Below are 12,594 nucleotides of genomic sequence, written 5' to 3'. Positions count from 1 at the left end.
TTCCCCACATCTTCACCCCTCTTGGCTATGGAAATCTAGAGTAATGCTGGCTTAACCCCTCTGTATTTTCTGGATAATAGTGTGAATACAAGGGGGAAATGCTTACCAGATGGTTACCAGATACAATCTTCAGCCAAATTAGGTCATTTTAGAGGTTACTGCTTTCTGGCTGTCTGGGACAGGCTGGCAAGATGGTTCATGGGAGACCTCATTTCAGTGGGAAGCCAGCCAGCCAGCCCTTTGCAGCAAGGCTAGGCACTGTCCCACTCCCTTATATAGTCTCTGCTTGGAGACAGTAATAGACAGCTAGATGGTTAGATCATTCAGCTGTTCCCAGAGAGGTGACCTTCTATCCTGAATTAGAGTCTTAAGTGGTGTGCTTTCTTCGTTTAGTGTCTACAGGATTGGAGCTTTAAAGACTTAACTTTATCTGACAAGCATTCAAGCAATGAAGTGCTGTGTGTACAAGCTAAATCAGTAGTGCCTGTAGCTGCACATTGCCACATCCTGTTCGAATCTAGATGAGCAGTGCCTAGAAATCTAACAGCTTTTTGTTCTCTGAGCAAAGTTACTGCAGTTGCTTGACAGTTTCATACGCCTTAGTGAAAAGTGCTGGTAACTGGCTGCAGCAGCAAAGGTAGCACAAAAGTTCTGGTATCACTTGTCATCTCTCCCCTTATTTCCCCTGTGACCGCAGCACTGTAAATGGGAGCACTGAGATAATCTAGATTAAAAACTGTAAATTATTCTGCAGTTAAAAAATGTTTAGTGCACAAATATGTTGCAATGATTTTTTCAGTGTGACCTTGTGATTTTTACAAGTTTTCCTTCATACTTGGAGCCAAGGAACTACCATGGTTTAGCAAAATTTTGCTAATTTGGCTTTTAATTGTATTTAGCAGCTTGTTAAAATGCACCATGTCTATCAAAGGATAAAGCATTAAATTGTGTGAGGGAAAATGTGGCCTAATATTACTTGTTCCCTTACACTAACTTAGCAGGCTAAAAGGAAATTCCTGTGTTAAGTGACTCTCATAAAATTAGCTCCTTCTTACTGTTTCCCTTTCCTCAAAATGCCCCTCTTGAGACAGGTGTGCATCTGGGATAGAAATCATGAGGTAGGACTTAAAAGTGGTATCCTTGAACAGGAAGTGCAGTGGCTTCTCAAATTAAAGCCTAAAAGTAACTGGGACTAAACCTGTAACCAGGGCTGGCAAGTTACTAAGATGCTGAGGTATTGAGAACGTGTGTCTGGGGATGTGACCCACTATACTGCATTACTCTAGATTTTAAGGACAAGGAGACAAAAACTGGATATATAGGCTGTATAAAAATAGGCTGTTCAAATTATTCTCAAGGATGCAACTGGCTGACATTGCTTTCATTGTAACTAAAGGAAGGTAATCCACAATCAATTCACTAAATCTGGTAAATGGGACATGTCTGCTGATGGTTAGAAGACTATTTTGCTGTGCACACATCATGGCTGAAGCTGTTACAAAACTATTTGAGTTATCCTTTTTAGCGATAGAGCTGTTTGAGGAAGTTTGAGGCTTTTACTGGATTTTGATCAAGGTGAAAATAATTCAGTTTCTTGTCCCATTCCTTTTGCTCCAGTTTTTTATTTCTGTCTTATTTTCTTACTACTAATGGAGGAGACAGTCTATAGGAGAAAATTTCAGGGGCTACTCATCATTTTAAACTTAGATGTCCTGCTGGTTGATTGTCTAGGTGTTCCATTTGATGGACTTGATGATTACACTTATTATAAGGGAAGCATTTAACAGGAATACCATTGGTATGAAAAAGTGTGACAGAATTAACATGCACACAGAGTATATTGAAGAGTATGCCTTGATTTTATTTTTTATTTAAAATGCAGTGTAACACTTCTTGCCTCCCAACTCTTTCCCTCTCTTTTTCTAAGATACAGAACAACTTACAAAAACTACTTGAAGATGGTGAATGAAACATCAATGTTCTTGGACTGCTTCAGACTTCATTCTTCTGTCTTGACAAACCATTCCAAAGGAGCTCTGCTGGACAGAGTTCAAGCTTCTTTATTTTCAGTCTAAGCCAAGTTTAAACTACTGTAAAGTTCATGTCATCATGCAAAAAAGTCAGTTTATTCCTCAGCATGTATCTATATGTTTTGAAAACATATGTGGTTTGATCTACATGTATCTATATGTTTTAAAAATGTGGGGATTTTTCTTTCTCTATTGTGTGTGAATTAATGGATTTTATAGCTTACTCGATTCTAGATTTGCTTACACCAGTGCAAACCTGGTGCATATCCTTTTACCTCAAGATTTACTTTATGCCTATTGTCATACAAATGTAAATGTGAAGAATGTCTGTCATGATTCATGTACTGAAGTGTTGTGTGAATGAGCAGGTATCTGTTTTAGCTATGGTTATGGATTGGTGCTGTGCTCTTCATTTTTACTTCTCTGCACCCTGACATCCCAAAGATCAGAAAACAGACACCTCTGTGTTTGGGTATGCAATCATGAATGCTTGAGGTCTGCTCGGTTCTCCAGTGCTGTAAAAAGGCTCAATTCCACTTTCTGTGACACTGTTGTCACCACTGAGGGTAAGGTCTGTTTCTACTGGGCATTCAGGTTTCATTGAAGTCAAGCCTGAAATCTCTATGGACTTGCCAACTTACAATCAAGTTGCTTAGGAATAGCAATATGGGTGTGACACACCTGCACAACTTAGAAAAACTGCTTGTTTTCTATCCACTCATGTGGTCTTTGTCCTTTAAGTTAATCAATGTGAAGACCTCAGTGAGCTTTCCTTGGCGTTGTGTGGGGTTTTGGTTGGCTGAGCAAGTGCAATTTGTAGTCCAGTTAATGGAAATCTAGTCTTGGTATGTGACTCCAGGGATTGGGTATTTCCACATAATGAGAACTGGCAAATTAATGGTGCAGCAATACAGTCAGTAGAGTGAATGAAAAAGTGGACACCTGCTTTGTAATATCACATACTGTTTTTTTCCAGAGTGCCTAAGATGGGGATTTTTAGCTTTCTGATTCACCAAGCAGGCTCATTAGTTTTTAAAAAGCAATATTAGAATAATAACAACTAGTATCTGTAAAGTAACAGTATTGTTTATAATATGCTATGCATTTTATAACCATTTCCGTGAAATGTACCTACTTTGTTTAAATAAACTTTTTTAAAACAAGAGACTCAATACTATAATTTGGATGAACCCAAGTCCATCTCTCAGTTTTGATCAAATATGATATTCATGAGGCTTATACCTCACAGTACAAAGTTTGTGCAAAACCTATCACCCAACACAAGGGGTTGGGAACTGCATCCTGCTGCAGTCCTTCCTCTTACTTGGTTGTGTGTGACTTCTTCCCAGACCTCAAGGACAACAGTACAAGCAAATTTGGCCCCCAGAGTTTTGAGGACATGTTAACAGTTTTCTCAAGTTCCCCAAGTTTCTCAAGTTTCCTCCTTGGAGGATATTGGAGGAGTATTAGAATGTTGAGGCAGTTTAGAGAGCCCTGTGTGCTCTAACGTGCCTGCCCGGCTCAAGATTCCACCTGAGCACAGTATGTAAGAAATATGTGAGATTTGACTGTTCTCCCTATTGAAGTCTCTGCCTTCGCTGCCTCAGCTGTCCTGACTTTATTGGAAAACTCAGCTTCACAAGGAAACAGTTGAATAAGTTACTTTTAAATTATTTTTCCTTTGTTTTCCCTTCTTTCTTCTACAGTTGCATGGCTTATGTAATGTTTTGGACTCTCACCTCATCCCCTACCTTCTCTTATTCCCTCCCTTTAATTCTGCATCAGAAGTCTCTAGTTCTGTGGTTGCAAAATTGATGCCACGAGTCACTTCTATCAAAGGAACTACAAGAAAACTTGGTTATATCCAGCAGCTGAACTGAGTTAGCCTTTTACTTACATTACATCAAGTCTGTGCTTTGCTATGGAAGAACAAGGAGAGAGATAATATTTGATATTGAAATGCTTAAGTAAATCAGGCACGCTAAGCCCTTATCATTAGCAATACAGGAACAAAATAATTACTGGAGGGAATGAGCAGTCAGAGGTGGATGTGTGCCCTTTAGCCTGCTGCAGCAGCGTGCCAAGGGCGGCAGGTCCGGCCAAAGGTGTAACAGTGTCCTTCCAATGCCAGAAAGTGAACTATGCTCCAGAGAAGGGACTGGCTTGTGACACAGCGGCCACCTGAGCGCACTGGTGCAATTCAGTGTGACCTCTTCCCTGCCCCTCAGGTGCTACCCTCACTTCCCCTTTTCCTAGAGGAAGGAAGATGTCTCAAGGATGTCACACTGTTCAGGTGTGTAGTGGGCAGTGTGTAGTATTGAGGTACTTCAGGCAGTGCTGCAAGGCCCCATGTGGACAAAGCTTAGAAGTGAGTGGAGTGATTTAAATCCTGTGATTCAGGCTTGCAACTGGAGAGGAGGGGGTTTGCCCCAGCCATGCTTGGGAGGGAAGTACCAGCAGCAGGGATAAGCAAGGAAAAGCTGCTTCCCCTAAGGCTGGGAGTCTGTTAAAGAGCAAGGAGACTTCTCCCCTCATCTGTGGTAGGTAGCGCATACAAAGGCTACAAGGAGGGGGTTTGCCTTTTGGCAAAAATGCAAGTTTGCAGATATAGGAGGGAAAGATGTGTGACTTCAGGGAAGTCAGAAATGCACACAGAATTCTTAGCACACAGTAACATTCATAATTTGCTGCATAGGCTGCATGGAAGTCTGCTTTAAAAAGCATATTTTAAATTTTCTTGTGTGTTTGTTTTTCCAGTTTTGTCCACCTGTTGTCCTAAACAGCATAGAGGCTAGAAAAACACCTGAGTTCTACCAGCCTTGCAGGACCTAGTAGTAGTGCCAGGTTCTGGGAAGATGCTTTCAGTTTGCAGGTGAAAGGCAAGAGGGGCACCTCACTTGTGTTTTCTCTAGTTGTAGTATGTGAAAAAAGTAATGAGGGTTTGTATTGGCTGTTTGGATTGAGGGGTTGTTGAAGTAGTTTTCTGTCAAGGTACCAAGTCTGTGGTACTGCTGGTGTGAAGGATGCAACTAGCACTCTAGGCAGGAAGTACGATCTGCTGAAAGCCTCCCTCTCAGCGGAACATCAAAGGTAGTAACTCCCAGTATCACTTGCAGGAAAGACAAAGTTTTGTATGTGTTTTTGTCTGAGCATGTCTGAATTTAACACTATTAACTGCTATCATGTGAACCTTTGTACAGGTGTGTGGTAATGCTTTCTGCTTCCTGCTACACCTGCACCTTCATTTCCATGTTTCCACCTCATAGTCAGTTGACAAATGCTAAAGGAATTTCCGGGTTGGTGTTATCCAGGCCTTTGCAGGCTATTGCTCAGCTGGTTCAGCTGCAACTGCTAGTGAGTGAGGTGTTATTCCCAAATATGTAGGGGGTTTTGCATTTACAGAGCACGTGTGACATGCAGTAATGATCAGAAAAAGCTGGCTATTTATAGAGAAAACTGAGCAAACAGTTACACTGAGCAAACAGTTCCTTTTGTGTTCAGTGCATGTGTGTATGCTTCTATAAACAGCAGAGGAATAATGTCATTTGAAAGGATTTTACCAGCACCTGCTTTTCAGTTTGCCTGGTGAGGCTATCTGAGTCTGACAGGCAAATATGCTCAAGAGGGAAAATTGACTCATCTCATTTGACACTTCTAGGTTTATGGTTTGAACCCAGTGGAGTGTTCTGCTAAACATGGTTCCATGTAATGAAACTTTACAAAAGGGATGGGTTTTTTGCTTTCTTGGGTTTTAAAGTCGGTGTAATATCATTTTATGAATGTAGAGCCTCATAATATCCTGTTGTTCACTGAACAGCCACAACACAATATATGTCAGTAAATGTCATTAATTGTCTCTGAAGTTACTCCCTGTTTATCACAAACCATCCTGGATTTTAACAAAGAATCAGTCAAATGTGAACAATAAAACAATGTATAATCTACACTAACTGCACAGCACTTGGGAGCGTTTATTCCCTGAGCTTCATGGAATGTTATGATGCCTGTCAGTATTCCTGTCCAAAATACAGGCATTTCACTTATACAGTTGTTGTTTCAGACTTTCTGTTTTTCTTTGTGTTGACACCTACTGACCCTCGTTTCCGTTCAGTCAAACTGGCCAGTGAGACTGTACCTACTCTTGAATTAGATCTCAAATTATTTGGGTGACAAGGCCTAGATGTAGTGTTTGTAAGACCTTGACTATACCTGCTATAGTACCTTCAAAAGGGATGATCCCAAGAAGGAACTGATTAGAAGTGTGCTCTGAGAGGATACTAGCGGCGTTAGAATGATAATCAGAAGGTTTTGTCTTTCTCCCATACCTAGTTTCATATCTGTTACAATTTACAAAGAAGGGGTCAGGATGCAGCATCTTAGCAAGCAGACTTTGAGCAGGAATTCAAGGTATGTCAGCAAAGCCTTTCCCAAGACTGTGTTTCATGTACAAAATGTACAAGAATATTCCAGCTATCCCGTACTGAAGATACAAATGCTTTGCTTGAATCACTTTACCTATTTTCCCCACAATGGGCAGTATTTGAGCCAAAAAAGTCCACCCTGAGTGGGATGTCTGTTCACTAAGTAAACACCTGTGTCAAAAAACTTGGAAATTAGTTTGAAGAGAGTTGCCATAAAAATGATTGCCCTCCATATACATTTCATACTGACTAGGCTCACACTAGCTGCCAGCCTCTGTGTATTCAGTCAAGATAGCTCTTCCCTCTGATTGTTTTTTTAACTTTTGTCCATTGTGTGTAGAGCTTCTGCTAATGTATTTTACTGTCCAGTGACCTCCTTATCTATCCTTATTGCCAGTTTCTGTAGTGAAAACTGTTTAAAAGTTCGTTATGCTCTTAAATTTGAAAAGGTACCTTTCCCTGGCTTTACATAAACAGCAAGTTCAAGTCATGATGATGTAGTAGCCGCATCCTGTTCTGGAGGTGTGACATTTTACAATAAGCTTCATAACAAGGATTTGATAGTCTTTGGCAATGCAGGTAGTTTGGACTGTACAATAAAGGCCTCTTCAGCTGTTGTTATCACTTAATGGTATTGATAAGGTAATTTTCCACTGACCAGGCATTTTAGCAGTGCTTAGCAGGAGATTAAAGCAAAATCATTCCGATGTGCTGTCAAGGACAAAATTAAAAGTCAGCTCTTCATGCTATCTACAAATAGATGGATAAAGGCTCCCTCCAAGAAGAAAAGGTAATGAGTAACTTAAATATAACCTTACATGCTGGATCTGGCATGCAGGGCAAAAAATAGCTCTGAATTCTTCCGGCACTTAGAGCCTGCTATCGTGGCAATGTGCACACGTGGCCTCATTCCGGAGCAAGGGCAAGGTGGGAAGAAAGTCAGCTTGTACTAACAGCTATTTCCACAACGTATGTAATGAACCACAAGCCTTCTCTCACAAGTGAATCATGAAACATAAATGCCTTGACACTGGCTTATGATACTTGCAGGAAGAGATGGCCTTTTCCCAAAAACTGAAGTGATGCCACTGACAGCACACATGAAGAAAACAATAAAATCTACATAAGCTGACTTGGAAATGGTCACACTTCTAAAGACTCTGATCAATAGTGATGGCTATAAGGAAGAATGCTGTGCAAAAGACCAAGTTCTTGATTGTATGGACACATCTTCCACACTTCTCTTCCAAGTCTCTTCATACATTTCTGATTCTGCAATCGCTCTGTGACCATCGCAGTAACTGCTACCACAAAAACAGTTTATGGGTTGGGGTCTAACTGAAATAAGAAAGCACAAGGTTTTTGTTAGGTTTAGGACTAAGGAAATGAGACTGCTTGTAGCTGAATATTGACAGCTCCAGTATTTAGCTACTCCCTCTTGCTTATAGACTGTCCTCTGCCTCCATTTCCCATCTTGTTCTACCGAAGGTAGCCTGGATCCAACAGCTGATATTCTAAATAGTAACCCATCCAAAACCAGTTAATTTTCTACCAAATGTGGATAAGAGCCTGTAAAAGAGCCCAGTATCAAATGCAGGCATGTTGAGCAATGCTTGAAATAATGCTTTAGGAGCTTTGCTGACATTACTCCTTTTCTCCTCTGTTGTTTCTGTAATTGTATTCTATGTAAAGTGAAGCAACACTGGAAACTGCAAGAATATTCTAAGCCAGGTTTTCTGCTCACCTGCCCTGTACCTCTGTGCTTCCCCAGGGAGCCACGGGCACAGGCTATTGACCAGATCTGTCAGCAGCAGTAAGTCAGGCTTCTACACAACTCTGGTGTCTTTGCTGAGATTAAAAATTAATTTAAAGAAATCAGCGCTGCCTGATCCTTAAGATTTTAGTCCTTCATCTGCCTGAGTCACTTCAGATACAGGCACATGGCCATCCCCTCTGCCATTAAGCACTTTAGTGAAGCCAGCTGTGACAGTTGCCCCACCTGCCAGCAGCTGCTTTCCTTAAAGTATTACTGCCACTGTACCATCACCACCTTCCTGGTCATGTGCTGCTGCTTCCCATCTGTACCAGTGCCCCTGGGGTGCAGTATCCCTAATTTTCTTCTGGGAAAATCAACTGGGGTTATTTTGTGCAAAGTCCAAATTGCAAAGGTGTGTTGCATCACCTTTGCTGCATCAGCTTTGCTAAACAGATTAGACCATTTGAGTCGTCAGTTTGGTGGAGGAACGTGGAACTGGAAATGATGAGAGTCTGGGGTAATAACACATTCACATCTTATGGGTAGAGGTGGAAAATGCTGCTTTAAGTGTCTATTTCCCATTTAGCAGCACTTTCCTATCTTTAAGGCCAAGGTTGGATAGGACCATCGTACACATCCCTGGACATAAAAGAAGACAGTTACAACTACATTTTGTTAGATTCCCTGTCCTGGCTCAGAGAAAACTTACCCAATCAGGCTGATAAATGCTTTGGGACAGCAACTGATGCAGACTTCGTGGTGGACCACAGAGAGAACAGCATTGTCTCAGAGGCCAGCACATGCCCTGTGTGGGAAACAGCAGGATGAGGCAACAGTTTAACCAAGATCCTGCTCAGCCTCTGATTGCAGGCACAAGCCAGAATCTTACTTTGTAATGCTCTGACCATATCTGTGTAAAGGAACTCTCTTCCTATTGAAATCTGTCACCGGGCTGCATGGCTGTGGAATAATAATAATTCCTCTGGAAATCTTGTAGACAGGAGCAGACCTCTCTCAGCCCAAGATGCTCATAGATTGCTCTTGCCCTGCAGTCAGGATATGCTGAAGTTGAGCCATCACATTTGTGGCTCATGCAGTGTGAGGCCTTTATTTGGTACTCTGACCCCTGGCAGTCAGCCCTGCTGATGAGAAACTGGGAGGGTACCCAAGTGGGTGGGTGTAGGCTTCCACAGGGGGGCAGGAAGGGCAGCAGGAAAGCACAGACAGCTTTTTCTCTTGGATGAGTAGAACAGCAGAAAAGCATATTGGAGAAAAATGGAGATTCCAAAATACCAATGTCTTGTCCCAATTTCAAAAAAAAAACCCAAAGAAACAAGCTAAGACTCTGAGGAATTACAAGCTTCTCACTTAATTAGGAAATTTGTGATGTGAAGAACTCAAAAAAGAATTGTGCAAAGTATTCTTCAAATTCACTGTTTCCCATAGGAATAACACAACATGGAATAACACAGGCTAAGTACAAGGAAGGGTTAGCCTTTCTGTGAACTTTCAGTATTTGTTGTTCATAAAGAAGGCAGTGAAAAGCCGGAAGAGAAAATGATACGATCAGCATGCAAGCCAGAGTACTTAGACAAACAATGGCTGACATAAATCTCACAGAGATTTGAAATGCATGGTCTGCAATATCAGAGATGATTTTTAAAAACACAGAACAAAGAGACTGGTGTGGTGTTTTGGCTTGGAGCTTTTTTTCACAAAACATGCTTCATGACATTGGGGAAATTTTTACAGCAAAGAAAACATTAAGAGGAACACTACCATCAAAACAAGAATGTTTCTTCTATTCTGAGGTGCCTTCCTTTGTGTTGTTGGTGGGTTTTTTCCTTAATCACAATAGATAGTTGTGACAGCCTGTTAGATTCATGCTCCAATCAATGAATTCTGAACAGATTTGGAGGTTTGGGGTGATACTGCACCCTAGTGAATATGTCTATCTATGCCTCATCTGCCATAAACGCAAACTTATGTGTTAGCTTAAACTACACCTGGCTCCTTTACCTGTATTTTCCTCATGCAGTAATCCTCTTATCCTTTTATATATTCAAAACCATGCTCTTTCAATTTATCCTATTTTGTGCACTCTGCTCCACCTCCCACTTGCAGCAGTCTGACCTTCTGCAGCATTCCCAATGTAATATCCAGCTGTTAAAATCCTGGTACTGGGTCCTATCTATCTACAATCCTGCCTGTGCCTTTCACATTGGTTTCCCCATCATCAGCATCTCATCATCTTTTCTGGTGATTTTGAGTTCCTCATTCTCACTTTCAAGGCCCCTTCATTTTCTGCAGCCAGCAACAGGTTGCTGCCTTCCAACACATTCTCCAGCAAAACTAAGGTGCTTTTCAGACTTTGCAGGGAGTCACTTAAGCTTTAAGTTGGCAGAGGAAAAAAAAAATAAATCAGTAACACAGCTAGCCAAAAAATATGGGAAGAAAACAAGCAGGCAAAAGAGTCACAGCAGCCAGTGTTGGTTAAGCCAAACTAAAGTCCTCACACTGTTTTTTTAACCTACAAGGATTTACTACAACAACAAAGCTTCAGAGGATAGTTTGACTTACTTTGTTTCATGAAACATCACCATAACCTTTTTCTGCTATTTGTTCTGCTTTAAACCAAGACCATAAATCAACTGCTGTCTAGGTCAAACTGAGAAGAGGAATGTGTCAAAGAGCCCCCATCTCTCAAACACATAATCATGAGCAAATACCGTTGTAAGTGAATACAGTCACATAGGAACTAGAAGGAGGTTTATGTTCTGGGATTCTACAGAAATCCTGCACACTTCTTGTGGTAAGTGTATTAATAAAAATATCAGCAACTGTGGTAAAAAATGTAGTTAAAATACAACTCAAAGAAGAGGTATGTGCTACACTTTTGAGATATGTTTCTAGTACAGCTGCCACATTGGACTGAGCTTGTATTATAGGTCAGTCTAAATCACAGGCCAGTGAATGAGTGGCCTCACAAAATCCACAGAAGACAGGAGACAATAATCACTTAGCAACAGTTTGTGGATTAACTAAAAATCCTTAGAAGCAAGAGAGCTTATATCAATCTCCCATTTTTAAACTTGCACGTTGTCATTTCATTACCTCTGTAACACTCTGCTCAATAAGTGAGCAGGTGATGTTAACTTCACTATCACAGCTCAGGAGGTTTGGGACACCTGTAAGGAGAGTGTCAGGGAGGCATGAAACACAATTGCCACCTACTGCGAGCTTTCCAGACTTCAATGTATTGAAAGGATGTGCCTTCCTCTGAAATTCAGAGATCTCACTTGAGCTGTTTTTTCCTCATAAGTCCACCTTGAAATCAGGCTGCAGGAAAAGAGGTATAATGCCAGAGCACAGCAACATACTGGGTAAAGTATGTATTAAACCATTTGTTCTTCCTGGCTGAAACACTATTATTTTTAACCTTTGGCTTTTGGAGTTAATGTTTTATATAACAATTGCACTAATCAACTGAGGCTTTTGCAGAATAGAGTGTATTTCATTACTAGCTCAGAGGCAGCAGTCCCAGATGTACTGGAACATAAAAAACATTCAGACAAAGAGGTCTGTGTTCTACACAGCTGGCTAGCAAATGCAAAGAATGCCCTTGGGCAGGCTTTAGCCCGACCAACAGCGACACCGGGAGGAACACACAGGTTCTTAAAAAGGCTTTGCTATGCTCTGCTGAGTAAGTCCTGTCCCAAAATGCACATGCATTTTCCTATTATTTGGAGGAAAGTAATGAGCTGTATGGAAAATCAGTGCTAATAATTTAGCAGAAATGAGACTGCTAACCAGTATTTACCTTTGTACCAGCTATCCATAGGGCAACCATGTCTAAAATGTGAGAAAAGACACTTCTCACTGCAAGCAGCACTTCAGTGGCAGCAGATGTTTGCACACTGAAAACTAATGGATTGATTGCATTCAAACACCAAGCATGTACCACATGACAGCATGGCTTGCTGATTAAGGAATACCAAAGAGAAGACACTAAAAAAAATCCTTACAAAGACACTGTTTTTACTCAAGAATTTGATTCTATGTGATTAAGTCATTTTACCCCTATAATAAAAGCCTTAAAATATTTTTCTGCTTCCACCTAGGAAAATAAGAGGATACACTTGTGCAGTACATGACCAACACCTCAGTGCAGGACAAAATAGGCAGTGATTCACAAGAAAATAGAGGCATAGAAGTTTCTGTAATTTACACTTTTCCAAATAGTTACAAATGAGATTAATGCAGAGACACAAATGGATTAGTACACCTAATGAGACTTGAATGCAGCACCTGTACAGATGATTTTTCACACACAAACATAGCTGCCACAAATTAAGAGTTCTGGCAGCTGTGTTCTTTTGAACTCATC

At 40.9% G+C, this 12,594-nt stretch overlaps 1 protein-coding gene and 1 long non-coding RNA gene across 6 annotated transcripts in view; one reads left to right on the top strand and one right to left on the bottom strand.

Annotated features, from left to right (window-relative positions):
- The window catches only part of GRAMD2B (GRAM domain containing 2B), a 57,028-nt gene extending 51,151 nt beyond the window's left edge, over window positions 1-5,877 (top strand). For 4 of the 5 annotated variants that reach the window (XM_048292023.1, XM_048292026.1, XM_048292028.1 and 1 more), the window contains one exon: window positions 1,928-5,877. In XM_048292023.1, the coding sequence (XP_048147980.1) occupies window positions 1,928-1,969 (42 nt within the window). In that variant the 3' untranslated portion in view covers window positions 1,970-5,877. The remainder of the gene's footprint in view (window positions 1-1,927) is intronic. The other variant, XM_048292025.1, reaches the window with a different exon arrangement.
- An 882-nt stretch (window positions 5,878-6,759) lies between these two features.
- Window positions 6,760-11,672, bottom strand: LOC125320062. Its single transcript, XR_007200980.1, has 3 exons — window positions 11,442-11,672; window positions 8,917-9,012; window positions 6,760-7,785 (listed from the first exon to the last, which is right to left on the bottom strand). It is a non-coding gene; the product is annotated as an uncharacterized LOC125320062 (long non-coding RNA).
- Window positions 11,673-12,594: the final 922 nt, after the last annotated feature.

Source organism: Corvus hawaiiensis, chromosome Z (genome assembly GCF_020740725.1).
Source record: "Corvus hawaiiensis isolate bCorHaw1 chromosome Z, bCorHaw1.pri.cur, whole genome shotgun sequence".
Lineage (NCBI taxonomy): Eukaryota > Metazoa > Chordata > Aves > Passeriformes > Corvidae > Corvus > Corvus hawaiiensis.
This window is presented reverse-complemented; position numbering and strand designations above follow the sequence as displayed.